Source organism: Xenia sp. Carnegie-2017, unplaced genomic scaffold (assembly GCF_021976095.1).
Source record: "Xenia sp. Carnegie-2017 unplaced genomic scaffold, XeniaSp_v1 HiC_scaffold_16, whole genome shotgun sequence".
In the NCBI taxonomy this organism is placed as follows: domain Eukaryota; kingdom Metazoa; phylum Cnidaria; class Anthozoa; order Malacalcyonacea; family Xeniidae; genus Xenia; species Xenia sp. Carnegie-2017.
In genome coordinates, this window is record NW_025813469.1 from 1,685,623 (window position 1) to 1,702,705 (window position 17,083).

General features: G+C 35.2%; 4 protein-coding genes, 1 long non-coding RNA gene and 1 pseudogene across 5 annotated transcripts; 1 reads left to right on the forward strand and 5 right to left on the reverse strand.

Annotated features, from left to right (window-relative positions):
- Nucleotides 1-76: 76 nt before the first annotated feature.
- On the reverse strand, nt 77-4,826 carry LOC124437361. Its single transcript, XM_046987337.1, has 7 exons — nt 4,608-4,826; nt 3,388-3,635; nt 2,904-2,940; nt 2,770-2,823; nt 2,601-2,668; nt 2,301-2,495; nt 77-1,771 (listed from the first exon to the last, which is right to left on the reverse strand). The coding sequence occupies exons 2-7, from the start codon at nt 3,517-3,519 to the stop codon at nt 77-79; spliced, it is 2,181 nt and encodes a 726-aa protein (XP_046843293.1). The 5' UTR covers nt 3,520-3,635; nt 4,608-4,826.
- Nucleotides 4,827-6,069: 1,243 nt separating this feature from the next.
- Nucleotides 6,070-9,930, forward strand: LOC124437362 (methyltransferase-like protein 17, mitochondrial). The gene is made up of 16 exons (XM_046987338.1): nt 6,070-6,249; nt 6,470-6,656; nt 6,771-6,899; nt 6,969-7,113; nt 7,218-7,299; nt 7,468-7,541; nt 7,644-7,738; nt 8,086-8,159; nt 8,434-8,541; nt 8,638-8,703; nt 8,821-8,880; nt 9,033-9,125; nt 9,208-9,292; nt 9,361-9,438; nt 9,519-9,558; nt 9,648-9,930. Exons 1-16 carry the CDS (start codon nt 6,166-6,168, stop codon nt 9,715-9,717), a joined length of 1,470 nt encoding a protein of 489 aa, XP_046843294.1. The 5' UTR covers nt 6,070-6,165; the 3' UTR covers nt 9,718-9,930.
- Nucleotides 6,970-9,099, reverse strand: LOC124437377. The gene is made up of 5 exons (XR_006945668.1): nt 9,014-9,099; nt 8,443-8,514; nt 8,119-8,218; nt 7,448-7,538; nt 6,970-7,046 (listed from the first exon to the last, which is right to left on the reverse strand). It is a non-coding gene; the product is annotated as an uncharacterized LOC124437377 (long non-coding RNA).
- On the reverse strand, nt 9,826-15,200 carry LOC124437364 (mRNA cap guanine-N7 methyltransferase-like). Its single transcript, XM_046987342.1, has 13 exons — nt 15,050-15,200; nt 14,551-14,604; nt 13,983-14,048; nt 13,860-13,906; nt 13,461-13,612; nt 13,260-13,360; nt 13,012-13,142; nt 12,546-12,733; nt 12,290-12,454; nt 11,986-12,103; nt 11,292-11,401; nt 11,184-11,217; nt 9,826-10,613 (listed from the first exon to the last, which is right to left on the reverse strand). Exons 1-12 carry the CDS (start codon nt 15,198-15,200, stop codon nt 11,208-11,210), a joined length of 1,293 nt encoding a protein of 430 aa, XP_046843298.1. The 3' UTR covers nt 9,826-10,613; nt 11,184-11,207.
- Nucleotides 10,032-10,514, reverse strand: LOC124437141 (topoisomerase 1-associated factor 1-like). The gene has a single exon (XM_046987153.1). The coding sequence runs from the start codon at nt 10,512-10,514 to the stop codon at nt 10,032-10,034; it is 483 nt and encodes a 160-aa protein (XP_046843109.1).
- Nucleotides 15,201-15,270: 70 nt separating the features above from the next.
- The window catches only part of LOC124437142, a 38,596-nt pseudogene continuing 36,783 nt past the window's right edge, over nt 15,271-17,083 (reverse strand).

The following is a 17,083-nucleotide window of genomic DNA, read 5'->3' on the forward strand; positions in this document are numbered from 1 at the left end:
CTGTGAAAACCGGAATTCGATGGGACGTATGTAAATGGCGGCTCACTTAGTACGGGCGAACTGTATCCTTGTCTCGTCAGATCTTCAGAGGGATGGACATTCCATAACTTGTTGGAAGAAAATTGTGTATGAATGTGGGATTTCTGTCTCCTGTGGTTACACTAGCGTTGGTTATTCCCAATAAAGCGGGATGACTGTTCATGTGATCTAATCGTTTTCCTTGTGTTTGAAGCATTTCAGCGCTTGGCACCTGATTCATTTGGGCTATTGGCAGACTCGATGTTGAAACTGACCGGCCACTTCTTCCATAAAATTCTTGTGAATGCTGGTAATTGTACCCCAATTGCTGGTTGTATGTGGATATGGAGGGATTGATCAAATATCGAGGTTCAACTGGAGGATTCCTATCCAAAGGATGGGGCATTTTGATTTGAGAAGGACAGCCTTGGATTGTGATGGGATAAGATCCTTGTAAAGTTGAGGATACATTAGAGTGATGTGGCTGATTGGATGTCCTACAAGTTAGCGGCTGATTGTTATTATACCCATTTGCTAGTTGTTGATAGGATGTAGACGGAATACCATGCTGATTGAACGTGAGTGGAGTAACACTTCCGGTTAAGGTGGTTAAAGGTGCATCGACAACCATACGAGGAGTAAGATTGTGAATGTTCACCATGTGTAATGGTGGAGTTGATGACGCTACAATTGATGGTGGAGGTACTGTCCTTGATTGAAACGATGAGATGGAAGATAATGTTACTGTGACTTGACTAACAGAGTTTGTTGTTGGAACTGAATGTTTAGTCGGTATAGGAAGAGCAGTGCTTGACTCTTTCGTGTTTGATACAACACAAGTGTTCGAGTTAGAAATGGAGTGAACCCCAACATCCGATGCGGATATAGTGACTGCCATTTCCGGAGGGTGTTTTTCACTGTTATCCTCGATAGATTTGTCATTACTTTTTGGTGATGACGTATCCAAAGGTGGAGAAGACATAGAGGACATGCTACGAAACTTTGGCTCGGTCGGAGATATTTCACAGCTAGTGTCACTATGATAAAATGCAAGTGCACCATCACTATCTCTTGTTTTGTCTGTAAGATTTTTTGATCCATCATTTGAGTCCATCTCAGAAACATCAGGTAAAGGTTGCCTCTTCTTTTGGATAACATCATTTTGAGAAGCTCCTTTACTTTGAAGAAATTGAACAAGAACCTTGTATATTTCATTTTCGTCTTCAACATTTGCCATGGCTAACGTTTTCGAAAGAGATTTGAGGTCTTTAGTGGACATTTCGGCAAGTTTTGAGCCTTCACTTGAATTGCAAAACTTCAAAGCAGCCAAAGCAGAGTTATTCAATTCAACACCATAAGTTTTTGAAAGTGAAACATGAGCATTTTGATTTGTGGACGGTCGTCGTCGAGGTTTTGAGGTTCTTTTTTGAACATTTGAAGAAGCATTTTCATCTTTCTTATTTTCAATGAAAATTTTTCCTGTTTTCGATGTTTCCACGGCAACGTTATGTTCCCGCTCTTCTTCATTCTTCTTTACATCGGCCTCGGCTCCGTAAGGCGATGACCTAACCGTCATGAAATCGTGTGTCCCCTCCTCAGAATGGTCGGGTGTCCCAGTTTTTTCTCTAGTTTCATCGGGGTTCTGCGGGGTAATGACACTGTTGCCGCCTTCAGGCAACGAAGGTCTATACAAAGGTTTTGGTCGTTGGACAGGAGGAGATACAGCCAAACTTTGCGTTTCGTTAAAACGAGGCTGAAAAAGAAAAATACAAAAAATGATGTTTACATTAGCGCGGAGATTTCGCTGACAAACAAATTGAGGGGAGAGATCAATGACAGCAAACTTTCGAAAAATGTTATAAATGAATGAGGAATTGACTTCAATGCTTCAACGAATGATGAAAAAGCAGAGATATGAAAAATACCACTCGCTTTAAGATAGAAAGATTCTATCGATGAAGAACAAATTTCATTCTCAATATACGTCAAAAGTAAGCAAAACCCTAAGAGAAATCCCCGTCTTCAATCCATTGTTCACGTGCAAAGATTTTTGTCCCATCAAGAAGGATGGACTATGTAGTGATCACTGATTGAAAGAAGTGTTTGATCCAGATGGTCACGAAAATCCCACCCACGATTACGATGACAAGTCAGATCACAAAAGTAGAATGAACGACGTTTACACATTGGAAATATCCTTACCGTATGAGAATGAGTAAGCTATAGTTAGTACGTAAACATCCAGCAATGACGTAACGATAGAAAATATACCCCAAAATTACCCTTGGCTTGTTTCCATTATCTTCCCCTAGTCGTCCCAGTTCTTCAGTTTTTGCCGCAAAGAAATCACCAAATGATATTCTAACTTCTCCTTTGTTATCAGGATCGTTAATACCGACCACCGATAGAGATCTACGTCCATGATCATTGGGTAGAATGTAAGAGGTGAAGGAGATGCCATCTTCGATCATCGCGTCCTGGTCAAGAAATAACTTTAAAAAAACCCCGCACTTCTTTATTAAAAAATGTCTTGAGCGACAGTATAAACAATATCAACACTACAGGATACTGACAACATCAACCTGTTTATCAAATTGATGACTTTCTTCGAACTTTTTCTGATCTTCATCGAGAAGCTTAGCAGCATCCTCTATAGAAACAAATAAATATATATGAGTAAAATTCCACGTACATAAATAAACATACATGTACATACATGTACATAGATAACAAGGAACGTCGAAGATTTACCCGAAGACATGAATTCGCCCGCTTCAAAATCATTTCCAAAAAGAGCACCACTTTCTACAAAAACAACAGTATACGTAGCTATTGATGTGATACGTATAATCACAAACAAATTCATTTTAAAAATAAAAAAGTACCTTCCCAAACAGTTTTCCCATCAAGTGGGCCCTGAAACTACACAATAAGAAAATATAGAATGTAGGTTTTGTGTACATAAGAAGGTACAAAATGCCGAAAAAGCATTAATCGTAAGTCGTAATATTACTTATAAAGAAGATAGCATCATGAGATGTTGAAACACGTCTGTTTTTATTTAAAACTTATCATCTTTATAAAATGTGCACAATAAGAAAAATAGTAAAGAACCACGTTCAAATATAAAAATGAACATAAAACTTCCAAGTCAAACAGATGTAAAGTTTGGGCATGATGTAATAAATACTACGTACTAAGTTATAATTTAAAGATGTCTAATTAACGATGCCAGATTTTGTAAGAGAGCTACGTATATACAAAATATTGCACTGTCAGTTTCGCCATCTCGAATCTGTCTATACATGTCATTTTTAATACATTAACAGCCACATGTGTTGTGTGTTTATTTGCTTGTGTTTAGTATACCTCATAAAGACTGCCATCAAAGGGATTACGAGCTTCACAACCAACACTCCAGTTGCCATTCTTCTTTGACAATGGTTTTTCATCAAATGTTGAACCCGTATATGATGGCTGCTTTGTGTCGCTGCCAAACATGTCTGTCTCCTTACCAAGAAAGTCTGTCTCTTCAGCAAACTGGTGGAATCAATTGGTGTAGACGAAGATGATGGTTTTGTCTCGTTGCTTTCAAAGCAGATTTTACCATCACTAGTCTAGAGTGGCATGATACTGTTTGCATTAAATGTGGTTGTTGTAAATATGTATGTCCTTGAATAAACTTCTATCAATTCCGGTACTTTATGATTCACTAGTACTTATAGTATTTAATATTGTGATTTTACCAGGAAGGGGTACTTTATGATTCACTAGTACTTATAGTATTTAATGTAGTGATTTTACCAGGAAGGGGTACTTTATGATTCACTAGTACTTATAGTATTTAATATAGTGATTTTACCAGGAAGGGTACTTTATGATTCACTAGTACTTATAGTATTTAATATAGTGATTTTACCAGGAAGGGGTACTTTATGATTCACTAGTACTTATAGTATTTAATGTAGTGATTTTACCAGGAAGGGTACTTTATGATTCACTAGTACTTATAGTATTTAATATAGTGATTTTACCAGGAAGGGTACTTTATGATTCACTAGTACTTATAGTATTTAATATAGTGATTTTACCAGGAAGGGGTACTTTAGGATTCACTAGTACTTATAGTATTTAATATAGTGATTTTGCCAGGAAGGGGTACTTTATGATTCACTAGTACTTATAGTATTTAATATAGTGATTTTACCAGGAAGGAGTACTTTATGATTCACTAGTGCTTACAGTATTTAATATAGTGATTTTACTGGGAAGGGGTACTTTATGATTCACTAGTACTTATAGTATTTAATATAGTGATTTTACCAGAAAGGGGTACCTTAGGATTCACTAGTACTTATAGTATTTAATATAGTGATTTTACCAGAAAGGGGTACCTTAGGATTCACTTGTACTTATAGTATTTAATATAGTGATTTTACCATGAAGGACACCTTGTACTTTTTGATAACATCAACCATAAGATAGAAAAATCAAACTGTACCAACTATCCATGGATGGTTTAGTTTACATAAGGTTTACCAAAAGACATATAAGGTTTATTATCTTACTTTAAGCAAAAAGACAAATACCTTTGATAATACATTGGAGACGTCAGGGTGTGCTCTTGGTGTTTGTAACATCAAGCTATCACCACTAAATGACCATGGACTTCGGTCAAGCTTTTCGCAGTACTCATCAACAAGATGCTTGCCATTTTCAGGAGTTTGACTTGGAGCAAAAAATTTCTCTGATAGTCTTGAAGTCAAGTTAGGTTTAACAATAGCAATATCAGATTTTTCTGAGGCAATTTTTTCTGAAGGAAGTACTTCCTCGATGGATTCGTTGTCTTTATTCAACAAGCTACAGTCATGAGATAAAGATTTACTTCCAATGAACAAAGGTATATCCAAGTAAGTTCAAATCTTACCTATCGGAGGTATTGGCTAAAACACTTTCGGGAAATGATTCCTTGCTTATAAACCTTGAACTATTGAAATTTGAGTGACAACTGCTTGTAGATCTATCACTGCAAGAATCTGGCAAATGATATTGGTCATTATACAAAACAAATAATCATGAAAATGTCCAAAAAAACAGCTTAACAAAACACTGCACCTTGCAGAGTGGCAGCTTTAAGAGCAGCAAGAACGACTTCTATGTTTTCTGACATTTTCTCCACAGGTGGCGATTGCAAGTCACTGTGAGAGAAAAATTACTAGTGCTTGTGCAAAAACTGACTGTGATAGATAGTCAACAACTCAAGCTCAACAACAATGCAAAAGATGCCTAAGACATTGACAAATGTGTTGTTGATCAATTTACATGTATGGGACAACAAAAAGTAAAAAAGCCACACAAAATAAAATCAGCCATGACCCTTCACTTCAGATACTGCAATAGCAAAGATCCTTCGTCATTTTTACTGTCATAAAACATTAAGTTAAGGCAAGAATATTAAATACCCTGTGTCCAGTTTCGGCTTTTCATCAACTCTAGACATTTGTGCTTTTCTGTTTTCCTCACCAACAGACATACTCGCTCTTGAACTCATACTGATATCAAAGTCGGAGTGAAACGACTCCAAATCACTGACATGAGACGGAAATGAAATGTCGCTGAATGCAACAGAGCCTTCAAGTTCACCATCGCTACCAGCCGAAATATTATCTCCTAAATGTTGATGTGAATGAACGGCCATCTTCATAAAGCACAAGAATAAACAGTTAAATAGGTAAACTGTCTTTAAAAGCCATGTTCAAGGTTTCACGAAACTTTTGACATCGAGGGTTTTCGTAATCACCGCCACGCGAAAACGAGGCTTCCGGGAAAAACATCAATGAAATTTGGATTTTATTCATTTGACAAGACTCAAATATTTTTGTTCGACTCATTTAAAGCAGCTTTTTGAAAACTAACTAATAGAAAAAATAGTCCCCACAATATTTTACAAATAAATAGTTTTTGATCCATTTAATAAAAAAATAATTTAAAAACTGGCACAACGTGATCATGAATGTTAATTTTTGTTAGTGGAAGCTCAACTATAATAAATCTTTTTGGTCTAATAAAAGCTGTTATAAAATATTTCCAATTGAACTATTTCTGTGTGTTATTATTAAATATTTCAATATGTGATTATTATTTATAATGGTTTCTCATTTTCTTTGTACAAGAACTTCTCGTATTCATAGATTTGGTGTTAAGATTTGTAGAAATGCAATCCCTCTTAAGGTAAGGTTGACCTTTTCAATTTTACTACAGTACATACATTAAAAAGTTGATGCAATAGATAGTTGGATTTTTTGGCAAGTATTTGCTTCACCTTTTGGCTATTAGCTTGCCATAACTGATGAAAATATAATTTTTTGTATTTGATGATTATGAACATTAGATATTATACAAGTTTATGAACCACAGCCTTGTTGACTAACATCTTTAGGTTTTTTTTCAGCAATGTACACATCATAGTCATGGTAATCGCACAATCGAACAAAAGAGTAAATCATCAGATAAATGGGGATATAGGAAAGTCGATGATGGCTTCATGAAGCATGACAAAAACACACCTGGCATCTATCATTTAGGAATAGTAAATCTTCCCAAGCAGCTGGAGAACAGCATCAACAAATACCTACAAAGTAGAAATATTCTATTAACTGAAAAAACATAAAATATTGTGTTAATTTCATTACGTAAAAATAGGTACGCTGCGTACCGAACATTTTTCCAATACATATCTTTTCATGTGATAGACTTTCCAAAAAAGCACTTGATTGAAGACGCCATACAGCTTTCAAAGCATTTGCAAAACAGAGGAAGGCCAACAGAAAGAACTTGGACAAAGTATAAAGAGGCTAAGGCCTACAGAAAGGAAGTTCAAGGTTGGCTTCGCCGTTGTCAACAGAGAAAGGACGATGCCGTAATGTACGAAAGATTTTAATTTTTTTCAGAACATGTGGATGAACAGAAGAAAGAAGCATCGAGCGAAAAGACAAACGAAGCTGTACAAGAAACTTCACAATCAACATCTGCGAATAAGAAGATCAATCATCACTTAACCAAAAAACCAAAAATTCAAGAGTACAAAACAATAAGGTATAAAAGTAGAACTAAAAATCATGTATTCACTGTCATGGTTTATGTTGCAGTGCACGCTCTGTTGAGTGAAAATCATTCTCTCCTTACATGTGTATTGTTAGATATCAGAGAAGAGAATGCGCAGCATTCATTGCCGACCGAGCTCCGGCGACTTACGGAGCGACATTAAGAGTACTGCATGAGGTAATTTATGTTTTTGTTCAATGTTGGTGAAGGTTAATGATTATATACATGCTGGTTCGGATTTCAACAAAAATTTGTCTTATTGATAGTCGTAAAACGTTAGCTTTGTCTTGAAACAACCTTTAACATCAGAACAATTTTTACTTACAAGAAAGAGAATGATTTTAGATCGCTAGAAGATGCAAAGATTTCAAACCAGAAACTATTTTGGATTTCGGATCAGGAGCTGGCACCGCCACCTGGTATATATATATATATATATTAACTCATAATTTTCATTATCCACTCTACAGAATGAAATGGTTGAACATCTGGAACCTTTGTGTAAATTGTGATTTTTATAGGGCAGCGCATAAAATCTGGAAGGATTCAATAAAGATTTATCAATGTGTCGACGTTTCGCGTGATATGAACGATATGGCCGAACAACTGTTACGAAGTAATGAAGTTTAAAGATAACGACAAAAAATTATTTTTTGCTCATTTCAAACACCGTTAACCGTAGTCATTATTTCTTTGGATAAAACAGTTAGCGCTTAAAGCTCTGCTTTTTAGCTACTTTTTGATTTTTTACTCTCGATATTCAAATACTGTGCAGCTCACACTTTTTTAGATGTAGATGGTAAAGATCACATGACTACCGCTAAGGTTGTCTGTAGGTCAGTCAACATCAACACCATCAGTCCTTCACAGGACCACACTAACCTGGACGATTTACATCTACAAAATATGTATCTCAGATAATGTAAAAATTACGTATCTGGTCGGTTTAAATTTAAATTTTAGACAATGATGGATACAGGACACCCCATTACATACCGAGAGTATATTATAAGGAGTTTCTTCCTTTCACACACAAGGTATTGTTGACTTACAGTACATATGATCTTTTCATTCATTTTATTTGTCTGTCGAATCGCTGTAAAAAATTGTATCTGAAAGTTTCACATCAATTATTTTCACAAAGAACATTGAGATGAAAACGGTTTACGCGACTGTATTTGATCAAGTTCCATTCGGACTTGAGAACCTATTTATCCATAGCTGGGTCAGTCAGGAGATCTAGATGAACTCGTATGGAAACTAGCTTGCTACTGGAAACCAAATTTTTATAATCATGAATGTTTATTATAGGTTACTTACGATGTCGTCGTTGCATCGTATTCTCTGACTGACATTCCATTTACCCGAGCAAGACAAGATATCCTCGATAACCTTTGGCGAAAAACAAATCATTTTTTGGTACGGAGGTTTCTCGCTGCTTTTCAAGGAACACGAACCCCACATCCCTCCTCCCCCCCGTTAAGGGGAAAATTACTACTGTTATTTATTACACAGGTCATTGTCGATAAAGGAAACAACGAGGGGTTTGACGTCACGATGCAAGCTAGAGACCTTGTTACTGTAAGAAAACTTTACTCTTCCCCATTCCTTTAAATTCTACCGTTCACCCCCCGTATTCTTTTAAGTTCTGCTATCGTTTATTCCCCTTATTCTATATTGTCTCCTCCATTTTTAAAGAACAATCGAAAGGCCATGTTTGGTACAGAGGACGAACAACCAAGCTTTGTTTTTTCACCTGTAAGCTTGATAATTGTTTAAACTAAACAATAACTATCACAACAATTCAGGTTTAGCTTAATGTTATAACTTATACATAATGCTACAGCCAGTGGGTGCGTAAGAGCATTCTTTACAAAAAAAAAAGCAAAACCTTTTTTCCGTTCATTTAGTGTCCCCACGATCTTGCCTGTCCCAGATTGGATGCAAACACACGTGACCATCCTTGCAACTTCGAGCAACGTGTACAGCTGTCTTATGCACAAGTATGATGTTAACAACAAATTATTTGGTTTTCACTAGACATAAAATGTTCTATGTTTATGTTTCGTCACTCATTTTGTGTAGAAGTCGACAAACTTGAAGAAATATGGTTACTTTAATGAATTGTTCTCATACGTTGTGTTGTGTAAGGGAGAACGAAATAAACAAGGTTGCCTTAGTTCTGTTATTTACTTCGTCATTTTCATTTCTGTTTAAGAATATTGTGTGTATTTCTAGATCTTAACTGGGCTCGCTTGTTGCGTCCCGTGCGTTTGCGAGAAAAACACATCATTTGCGACTATTGCAGTAAAAATGGTAAGAAGGCGCATGCGCTTGGGTTGTACACGATGTTTCGCCTGCAAGGAAGATAAAAGTTTCGTTCTTTTGTTTTAAAGGCACCTTGGAGCAAAAAATTTTAACAAAACGCAAGGACAGGTATTTTGTTTCATAAAATGCCCGTACGTATTTAACACTTATGACCAGAAATCAAACTCTTACATTTTTTGTGTCCGTCTTTTGTGCAGTGATATCTACAAATGTGTACGTCACCATGCTAAATGGGGAGATTTGTTGCCAATAGACGTCAAGAGATAGCGCAACATGAACCTAGAGAACGAGGAGAAAGCAAAATAGACAAATCAAAGGAACTAATGGTAGTTATTATGGATATTCGAAGATGTTCTTACAAAAAAAAACCAACGATTGCAAAACAAATAGGTTTTATTAATGAAACACCTTCGTAAGGCTGTATAAAACAATTGTACGTTACTCTACATTTGTGTCATACTAAAGTTGTGCTAATGACAATATGTCGTGATCCTTTTTCACTAGGGCGACTTTCTCGTCGCAACGAAACAATGTTGTATTGTCTTGAGGTGTAAAATGTGTGGAAAGTTTGTGTTGAATGTTTACGCTTTCTTTTTCTCCGGTGGCGGTTCTGTATCATCATCATCATCGCCTCCAATGGACTTCCTTTTTCTAGTTTCTCGTTTTGCTTGAACGAGATCATCAGCCTTTTCATTGACTGTCTCCAAGGATGGTTGTCTTTCATCTTCGTGTTTGGTATCTATTTTCACGTCACCTACTTCGTTGTCATGGCTATCTTTACTAGTTACAGCCACTTTGGTCGATTCATCCTCAATGGCAGTTTCATTCTCACCCTCTTTAGAAGAACTATCTATAAAGTCGTCTGTTTTATCAGCATCTCCATTTTTCTCGCCGCGTTCAATTTTCTTGTCAAAGGTATCCAGTGATTTGTCAGATAACTTTCCGTTCTCTCCACAATTTTCACCTTCTTTAACCTGTTCTTCCATTCCCACGCTAACGTCCGTGTTCAAATGACTTTTTTCAGCGTCGGTTGTACTTTCACGCTTCTTCTCCCATATCAACATCTTTTTTAACGTCGTCAATCGTGTTTGACGGTTGTCTAATATCTTTTTGAGCTGGCGTTGGTTTTTCCGATTTCTTAAACGCAAAGACCATGTAAAGTCCTGTGGATAGAGATCATGCGAAATCAGAACTTAGATATAGCATTTAGCTATAGTGGAAATTCATTTCAAAACTCACTCTGATCGCGAATTTTTCAAGGAAACTTGGTAACAACAATACAACAAAGTCAAATAGTAAACAGGCCGATCAAATAAATGAACTGAATCGAATAAACAAACACTGCTGTAAAATTATAGTCTCTATACATTCCGTACAAAACGTAACCATTTGATTGGCCAATTAACATAACTATACTGGATTATGTCAACAAGTTTACAACGCACGTACATTCCAAGCAATTGTATAAGCAATATATAAATCAAAGTTGATCATCCTGCCACGATGAGAGAAAACATATTAATGTAATGACAAGAGGGATAACCGGGGATAACAAATGATGTATTGTACTCCTCCCCCCTCCCCGTCAGCTATTGAGACAAATGTACAAATGAGATGAAGACAGAGATATGAAAGTTAGTTCTGTGTTTTTTTTTATCTGTCTTTGTTATAATTATTTCTTCTTGTTTTTGTTACTTGGGCAGTGTAAACCAAAAATGTACTATCATACACACCTGCGGCCTCCCATTCGTCTTTACTCAATGTCCCCTGCAATACATAAAACACAGTCATGTACATGAAAGTTAAATGATTAATACAAATACGGCAAAAACTAAACTCACAAAATATTTTGCTTCCCAGCATCGTCAATTTTTGCAAAGGCTTCTTTAACTTCGGTATATGCATCCTCACTTTCAGATAGCAGTTTCTCACCTGATCTAGCAGGGTATGTCTGTCAAAATAACATAGTATAACAGTATGATCTCAGAGGGTATTTAAAGATAACGTAGTACTATAGTATGATCTCAAAGGGTATTTAAGGATAACGTAGTACTATAGTATGATCTCAGAGGGTATTTAAAGATAGCGTAGTACTATAGTATGATCTCAGAGGGTATTTAAAGATAACGTAGTACTATAGTATGATCTCTGAGGGTATTTAACGATAGCGTAGTACTATAGTATGATCTCAGAGGGTATTTAAAGATAACGTAGTACTATAGTATGATCTCAGAGGGTGTTTAAAGATAACATAGTACTATAGTATGATCTCAGAGGGTATTCAAAGATAACATAGTACTATAGTATGATCTCAGAGGGTATGGCAAGATAACGTAGTACTATAGTATGATCACGTGACAAATTGTTGACAAACACATTAGAAAAAATGGATCAAAATTTAGATCTAGGAAAGTATTTTTCAACGTATATACTGACATCTAAGTCGATAAATACCATTTATTTACTGTTGTTTGAGCAAAGCAAAAAATGATTGATTTAAAATGAAACAGATCACAAAATAAGTGAAAAACATACCTCCAACGCGTTCATTCTGTTCAAAAGAAATTTATAATCTGGGTGGTTCTTATGAATTTCGAAAAATTGATGAAATCCTTGAGCAAGTTCTAAAGTCAAACCAAACTTTTCCACCATTCTTAAAAAAAAACAAAACAAATGGGATACAGAATATGAATGAAAAACATCAAAAGACAATCAATACATTGATTAAATTCAACGTTCTATCTTTTCTTTGATAGTGAGATCTTCAAACTATACAATCGTGTACAAGTTTTTAAAGGAATGAATAGTGGAAATGATAGAAAAAATGATAAAAACTTACTTTTCAAGTAAGGGAAAGTGTACAAGAAACTCTGGACAGTCGACGACTCCCTCGAGATGAAAATTATATTTATGACCAAATAACGAAAAATTCTCCTTTTCTGTGAACGAGATGTTGTAACAGCTATTTCCAAACGACATGCCTTTAGACTCGCGAAGTCTCTTGCTAAAACAAACATTTACATACTTGTTGAGTTTGAAACGAAATTTGTTGAAACACCACAACGGTAAAATTCATTTCACGTATAATCACTTACATGATTTCATTTGAACAAGGCAAGGTTCCGATAAAGAATGCGCCTGGCTTGAGTCTTTCGCAGGCATTTTCTAACATCTTTTCCGCTTGCTCCACGGACTCGAAAGCATAATGGAGGGCAAACTGACAGCTGGTCATATCAAACTCCACATTTCGATTGCGATTATTAAACTTTTCACTGATTTTTTGCTTCAAAATGGAAAACAAACATTTGGAGATCAAATGTAGTTAGTTAAAATCATGCAATGTCAAACGCAAACGAAGAAACAGTTATTAGCAAAGTGAATGAGCAGGAAAAATTTGCAGAAGAAAAAGGGATGAAAATGTATTGGACATCAAATACATTTTCATAATGACGCTGTAGCTTTCATTTGTGTCAAAGCCTTTTCCTTTAATAATACATATTCCAAAGAAAGCTATTTACAACTTAACCAATAAGATCTTACAAGTGTTGAAGAGATATCTACCTTGGTACAGTCTGCTGTGATGAACTGAGCATCAAATATCCTCTGATTTGAGTTGTATCGTCGATTGTTTCGACCATGTTTTGTATCACTATATCTGTTTTGACATTGTCTCACAGACACTTCTGCAATATCTAAAATATTTTAAAATTCTTTAAAAAAAACTTAAAGTCAAAAATAATACTCTCTGTCAGCAGAACTCCAGAAATGAAAATAAAATATGTAAAGGAAAGGAAAACGAAACAACTAACCTGCACAAACCAGATTTGATATTCTGGCCTTTTGCCATTTTAACAGATCTCCACCTTTACCACAAGCAAGATCCAATACAGAAAGCTTATGGTAAGCATTTCTACAAAAACAAGAAATATTTAAAGTTACCTAAGTGAAGAAAAACATTCAACATTTTGAAATCCCAGTTGAACTTTATCTAACTGAAAGATTATGTAAACCTTTTGTACTTTTCTACGAATTCATTGATCAAGACACTTTTCACCCAGTTATTGAAATTTCTGAGATAAAAAATTGGTGAGGTTTTTCTCTCCTCACGAGTGTTCTCTTTGTGTTCATTATAATGTTTTGCAACTGTCGCACCATGACCTTCCTTTAAGTATAAAAATTAACATCTGATACAGTTGAGATATTTTAGGGGATTTTATGCTATTCATTTCAAAGGAAATCAATGAACACTGTTTTACTACTACAGGCTTTTGAATTCAGATCTGAAATCCGATGATGTACAAGACATTCCTTATAATGAGGCATTTTGATGCAAGGTATATATTAGACCAAAAGTTGGGATTAGAAATTAATGTCTATCTAAATAGTAATTCAATAAAAAATCATCTTACTTTTGTTGATCCCAGGTTTTCTTCTGACTTTTCCTTGGTTGGCTTTTCTGTATTGTTAAAAAAATAGTCGTGAAGAAACAATAATTTTAAAGGGACAATTTATTCAATTTTATCGCAACATGCCTTCAGTATATTCCATGTTTGATGGCATTACATCATTATTGTGTTCTTTTTCCTCCTTAACCTCTCCTTAAATGGAAAACAATTTATTCATATTCACATTTTTGTCAATTCAGAGGCCTGTTACTGATAAACAAAGATGATAAATGGCTTTAGCTGAGCAAAAAGTTTAAATGCACTAAAATCAAAGCTTTGTTCACATATATTCAAAATCAAATGAGAGAGTAATTCATCATTTTTGTTAATATTTTTGAAAACAAAAGCTTTGAGAAATGTCTTAAGAGCTGTTTATACTGGGCTATTTTCCCTGCATTTCATCATTGTTTGTGAACATTTCCATTTTGTCTTCTTTTACATTGAGAATTTAAAACATTAAAGGAAATGCTAGAAAAATGATTTAGTTTATATAAGATCTTATGAAACACAAGTATAAACATCCTGTACAGGAAGAATTGTGTGTTTAAGTGAAGAATAACCGAGTATCGGAAGCCATTAATTTTAAAGTATAATCTTAAGCTTCACCAGCAATGATTACACCACACACATAAAGTAGAGAATTTTTATTCCATACCAGCAGTATTAGTTTCCTCGACTGACTGTTCATTGCCATTGGCCACTGATGAATCTAAAACACAACATAAGTATGTGAAATAAAATAAAGTATGTTCATCAAACTGTTTGCCATGTTTGAAATGTTCTCATAGAAGAAAGTAGGACCACAAATTCTTAAGGAGAAAATTGCTTTCTTTTTTCTTCCTAGTGTTCACTTTACTCTTTTTTAGTAGAAATTTGGGTTTTATTGTGCTAGTCAGTAGTCACTACTGGAGTGCACTTAGTAAAAAACTATAAACTAAAAGGAAAACAATTAGACGAACAATGCACATATGTGGTAAGCTATCGGTTCCCAAAGGATTTTATTTTCATGTGCATCATAAATAGACTCGTCTTCGTATTTCAAGAAATTCGTTCATCACCACAGTCCACAGCCACGTTATTAGAAATTGAAACTACGGTTTATTCAAAGAAAAGTTCATTCATTTAGGAATGATTTAATTATTTGATAAAGATACCCTTCTCCTCTTTATTCTCCATAAGTGTCGTTGCTTTCATACCATCACCAGCCTTCGAAAAATGTTCCATTTCTGCAGTAGTTCCCGGCCATGTTTCTAAATTTTTCTCGTCGGCCATTTTGATTATGGAAACGTGATGTTTTTCTCCCATAGTGCCCTTCTGGCGCACGAAAACCACTGAACTATATATTCGATGGAGCTGAATGATGAAAACTGAAAGATGACTTGTTGACTATATATTTTAATGGTAAACATTATTAATGTAAGAATTAAAAAACAAGAATATAAAAACTTAATACAAATGTTAGATATAAAAGTGTATTGTAGAATATCTATTCGCGTCGTTATAATTATCAGTTCTAGGAACACATAAATTTAAAAGGTAAAAAACAAAACAAGCCACACTGGCAATCATAAATGATAAATAGGAGAATAATGTGCAAAATAAAGTGGTCAAACTTATCAGGAAATTCGTTACAGTGAATACAAAATTAATAAAAATCATTCATTTCTTATGACATGCTTAACAAGAGATAAGACTTTTTCAGCATTTGATAATGCGTTGTTGGCATCTGATTCAGTGAACATGGCTGTAGGAGGAGTTGAAATAACCCATCTTCTGTACTGAGGATAGCGTGTGTTGATGTAAAAACTTCGATTCTGAAAAACCATAACCAAAAAGGGGATCTCATTGAATTGTGCGTCGATCTGAGCAGCACGGTATGCCATTCCCATAACATCGTGAACTTCTAAATCACTTCGTTTTAGGCGACCTTTGAAGAACATAAGAGCTTTTAATGCTTTTTCCACAGCTTGTTGAGAATGGAAACAGGACAGAGCAAAAAATGTGTCTTCGTTGATAGATAGAACTCTAGCTGCATTTAAATCTACTTCAGACTGTTGCATCCAAACTTTTGCCTCGTCAGGATTAGATGGTTCATATTCATCATCACCAGAATGATGGGATTGTCCACCATAGAAATCCCTATGTGTATATGATTGTTCATGCTTACCATCTCCCGAAGGACGCCCGGAGTGATGAAAATTTTGTCTTGACCTCCCTCTCTCACGTTGCTTTGACCTCCAAGTCTCTCGATGAAAGAAATCGTACCAATATCCATACGGTGAACGATGTTGAGACGACTTTTGTGGGCCATGTCGAGAGTTGTCAGCCTCAGGCCCCTGATAGCCAGGAATTCCTCCCTTTTCCAAACGCTCTACTTCATTCAGTAAGAATTGTGTAACCTGAGTAGCCAATTCATTGCGATCAGGATTCTTGTCAGGATGCCACTGCCGGATCAGACGTTTGATGGCTGTTTTCCTCTCCGATTCTGGTAGTTTCCATATTTCGGCCAGAGCTTCTGCAACCTAGTTAAGAAAACAATCACTTAAGAAATATGATTTTCTATTCATCACAATTTTATTCATCTTACTTCTCTTTTAGCTTCTTCCAATGTAATATTTGATTTAGTATCATTTGCTGTGTTATCAAAAGATTCTCCTGACAAATTTTCATAAAGCATAATCTCCATTTCAACATTTCCCGTCGGTCGATCAACATTTTCCTGCTCATGGTCATTTGTACTCTCCAGTTGTTTACGATCAAACTTGAAAAGCTTCAATTTGCTGACTTCAATTGGTTCGTCATTTCCAATATCAATTTTATACTTACTATTTAACTGTAGCCTTCCATCACCTAAATATGACAGTTTACAAAAAAATTAAATAAAAAAACGAATGTGTTCATTGAAGACTTAGTCCAATACTTTAATACAATTACAACATCAAGCCAAATAACACCAATAGCCTCAATTACATTTTAAATTATACAATGATCGATGAAAAGTATGTGTAAGATACTGATTGAAAACAAGGATGTTTCCAGTTTTAGCGCTATTTTCCTGGCGTAATAAAGAAAACGCAATTATACGTTTAAGAGCTATATTTTCAATTTAATCTAGCTTAAGTCTGCCTCAAATATTTGGATTATAGGGTACAAAAAAGCCCAAGTCAACCACCTTATAAAAAGGATTT

Bases quoted from the DNA above. Each gene is read 5' to 3' on its own strand.
- LOC124437361 (XM_046987337.1), bottom strand. From the start codon at position 3,519: ATGTTTGGCAGCGACACAAAGCAGCCATCATATACGGGTTCAACATTT. The intron at 2,941-3,387 runs GTATACTAAACA...CTTATTGTGTAG, and splicing joins TTGATGGCAGTCTTTATGAG to TTTCAGGGCCCACTTGATGG. The intron at 2,824-2,903 runs GTACTTTTTTAT...TTGTTTTTGTAG, and splicing joins TGGGAAAACTGTTTGGGAAG to AAAGTGGTGCTCTTTTTGGA.
- LOC124437362 (XM_046987338.1), top strand. From the start codon at position 6,166: ATGGTTTCTCATTTTCTTTGTACAAGAACTTCTCGTATTCATAGATTT. The intron at 7,542-7,643 runs GTATATATATAT...TGATTTTTATAG, and splicing joins GGAGCTGGCACCGCCACCTG to GGCAGCGCATAAAATCTGGA. The intron at 9,126-9,207 runs GTATGATGTTAA...CATTTTGTGTAG, and splicing joins TACAGCTGTCTTATGCACAA to AAGTCGACAAACTTGAAGAA.
- LOC124437141 (XM_046987153.1), bottom strand. From the start codon at position 10,514: ATGTTGATATGGGAGAAGAAGCGTGAAAGTACAACCGACGCTGAAAAA.
- LOC124437364 (XM_046987342.1), bottom strand. From the start codon at position 15,200: ATGGGAGAAAAACATCACGTTTCCATAATCAAAATGGCCGACGAGAAA. The intron at 14,605-15,049 runs GTATCTTTATCA...GTTGTGTTTTAG, and splicing joins GGAGAATAAAGAGGAGAAGG to ATTCATCAGTGGCCAATGGC. The intron at 11,402-11,985 runs GTATGTTTTTCA...TTATTTTGACAG, and splicing joins ACAGAATGAACGCGTTGGAG to ACATACCCTGCTAGATCAGG.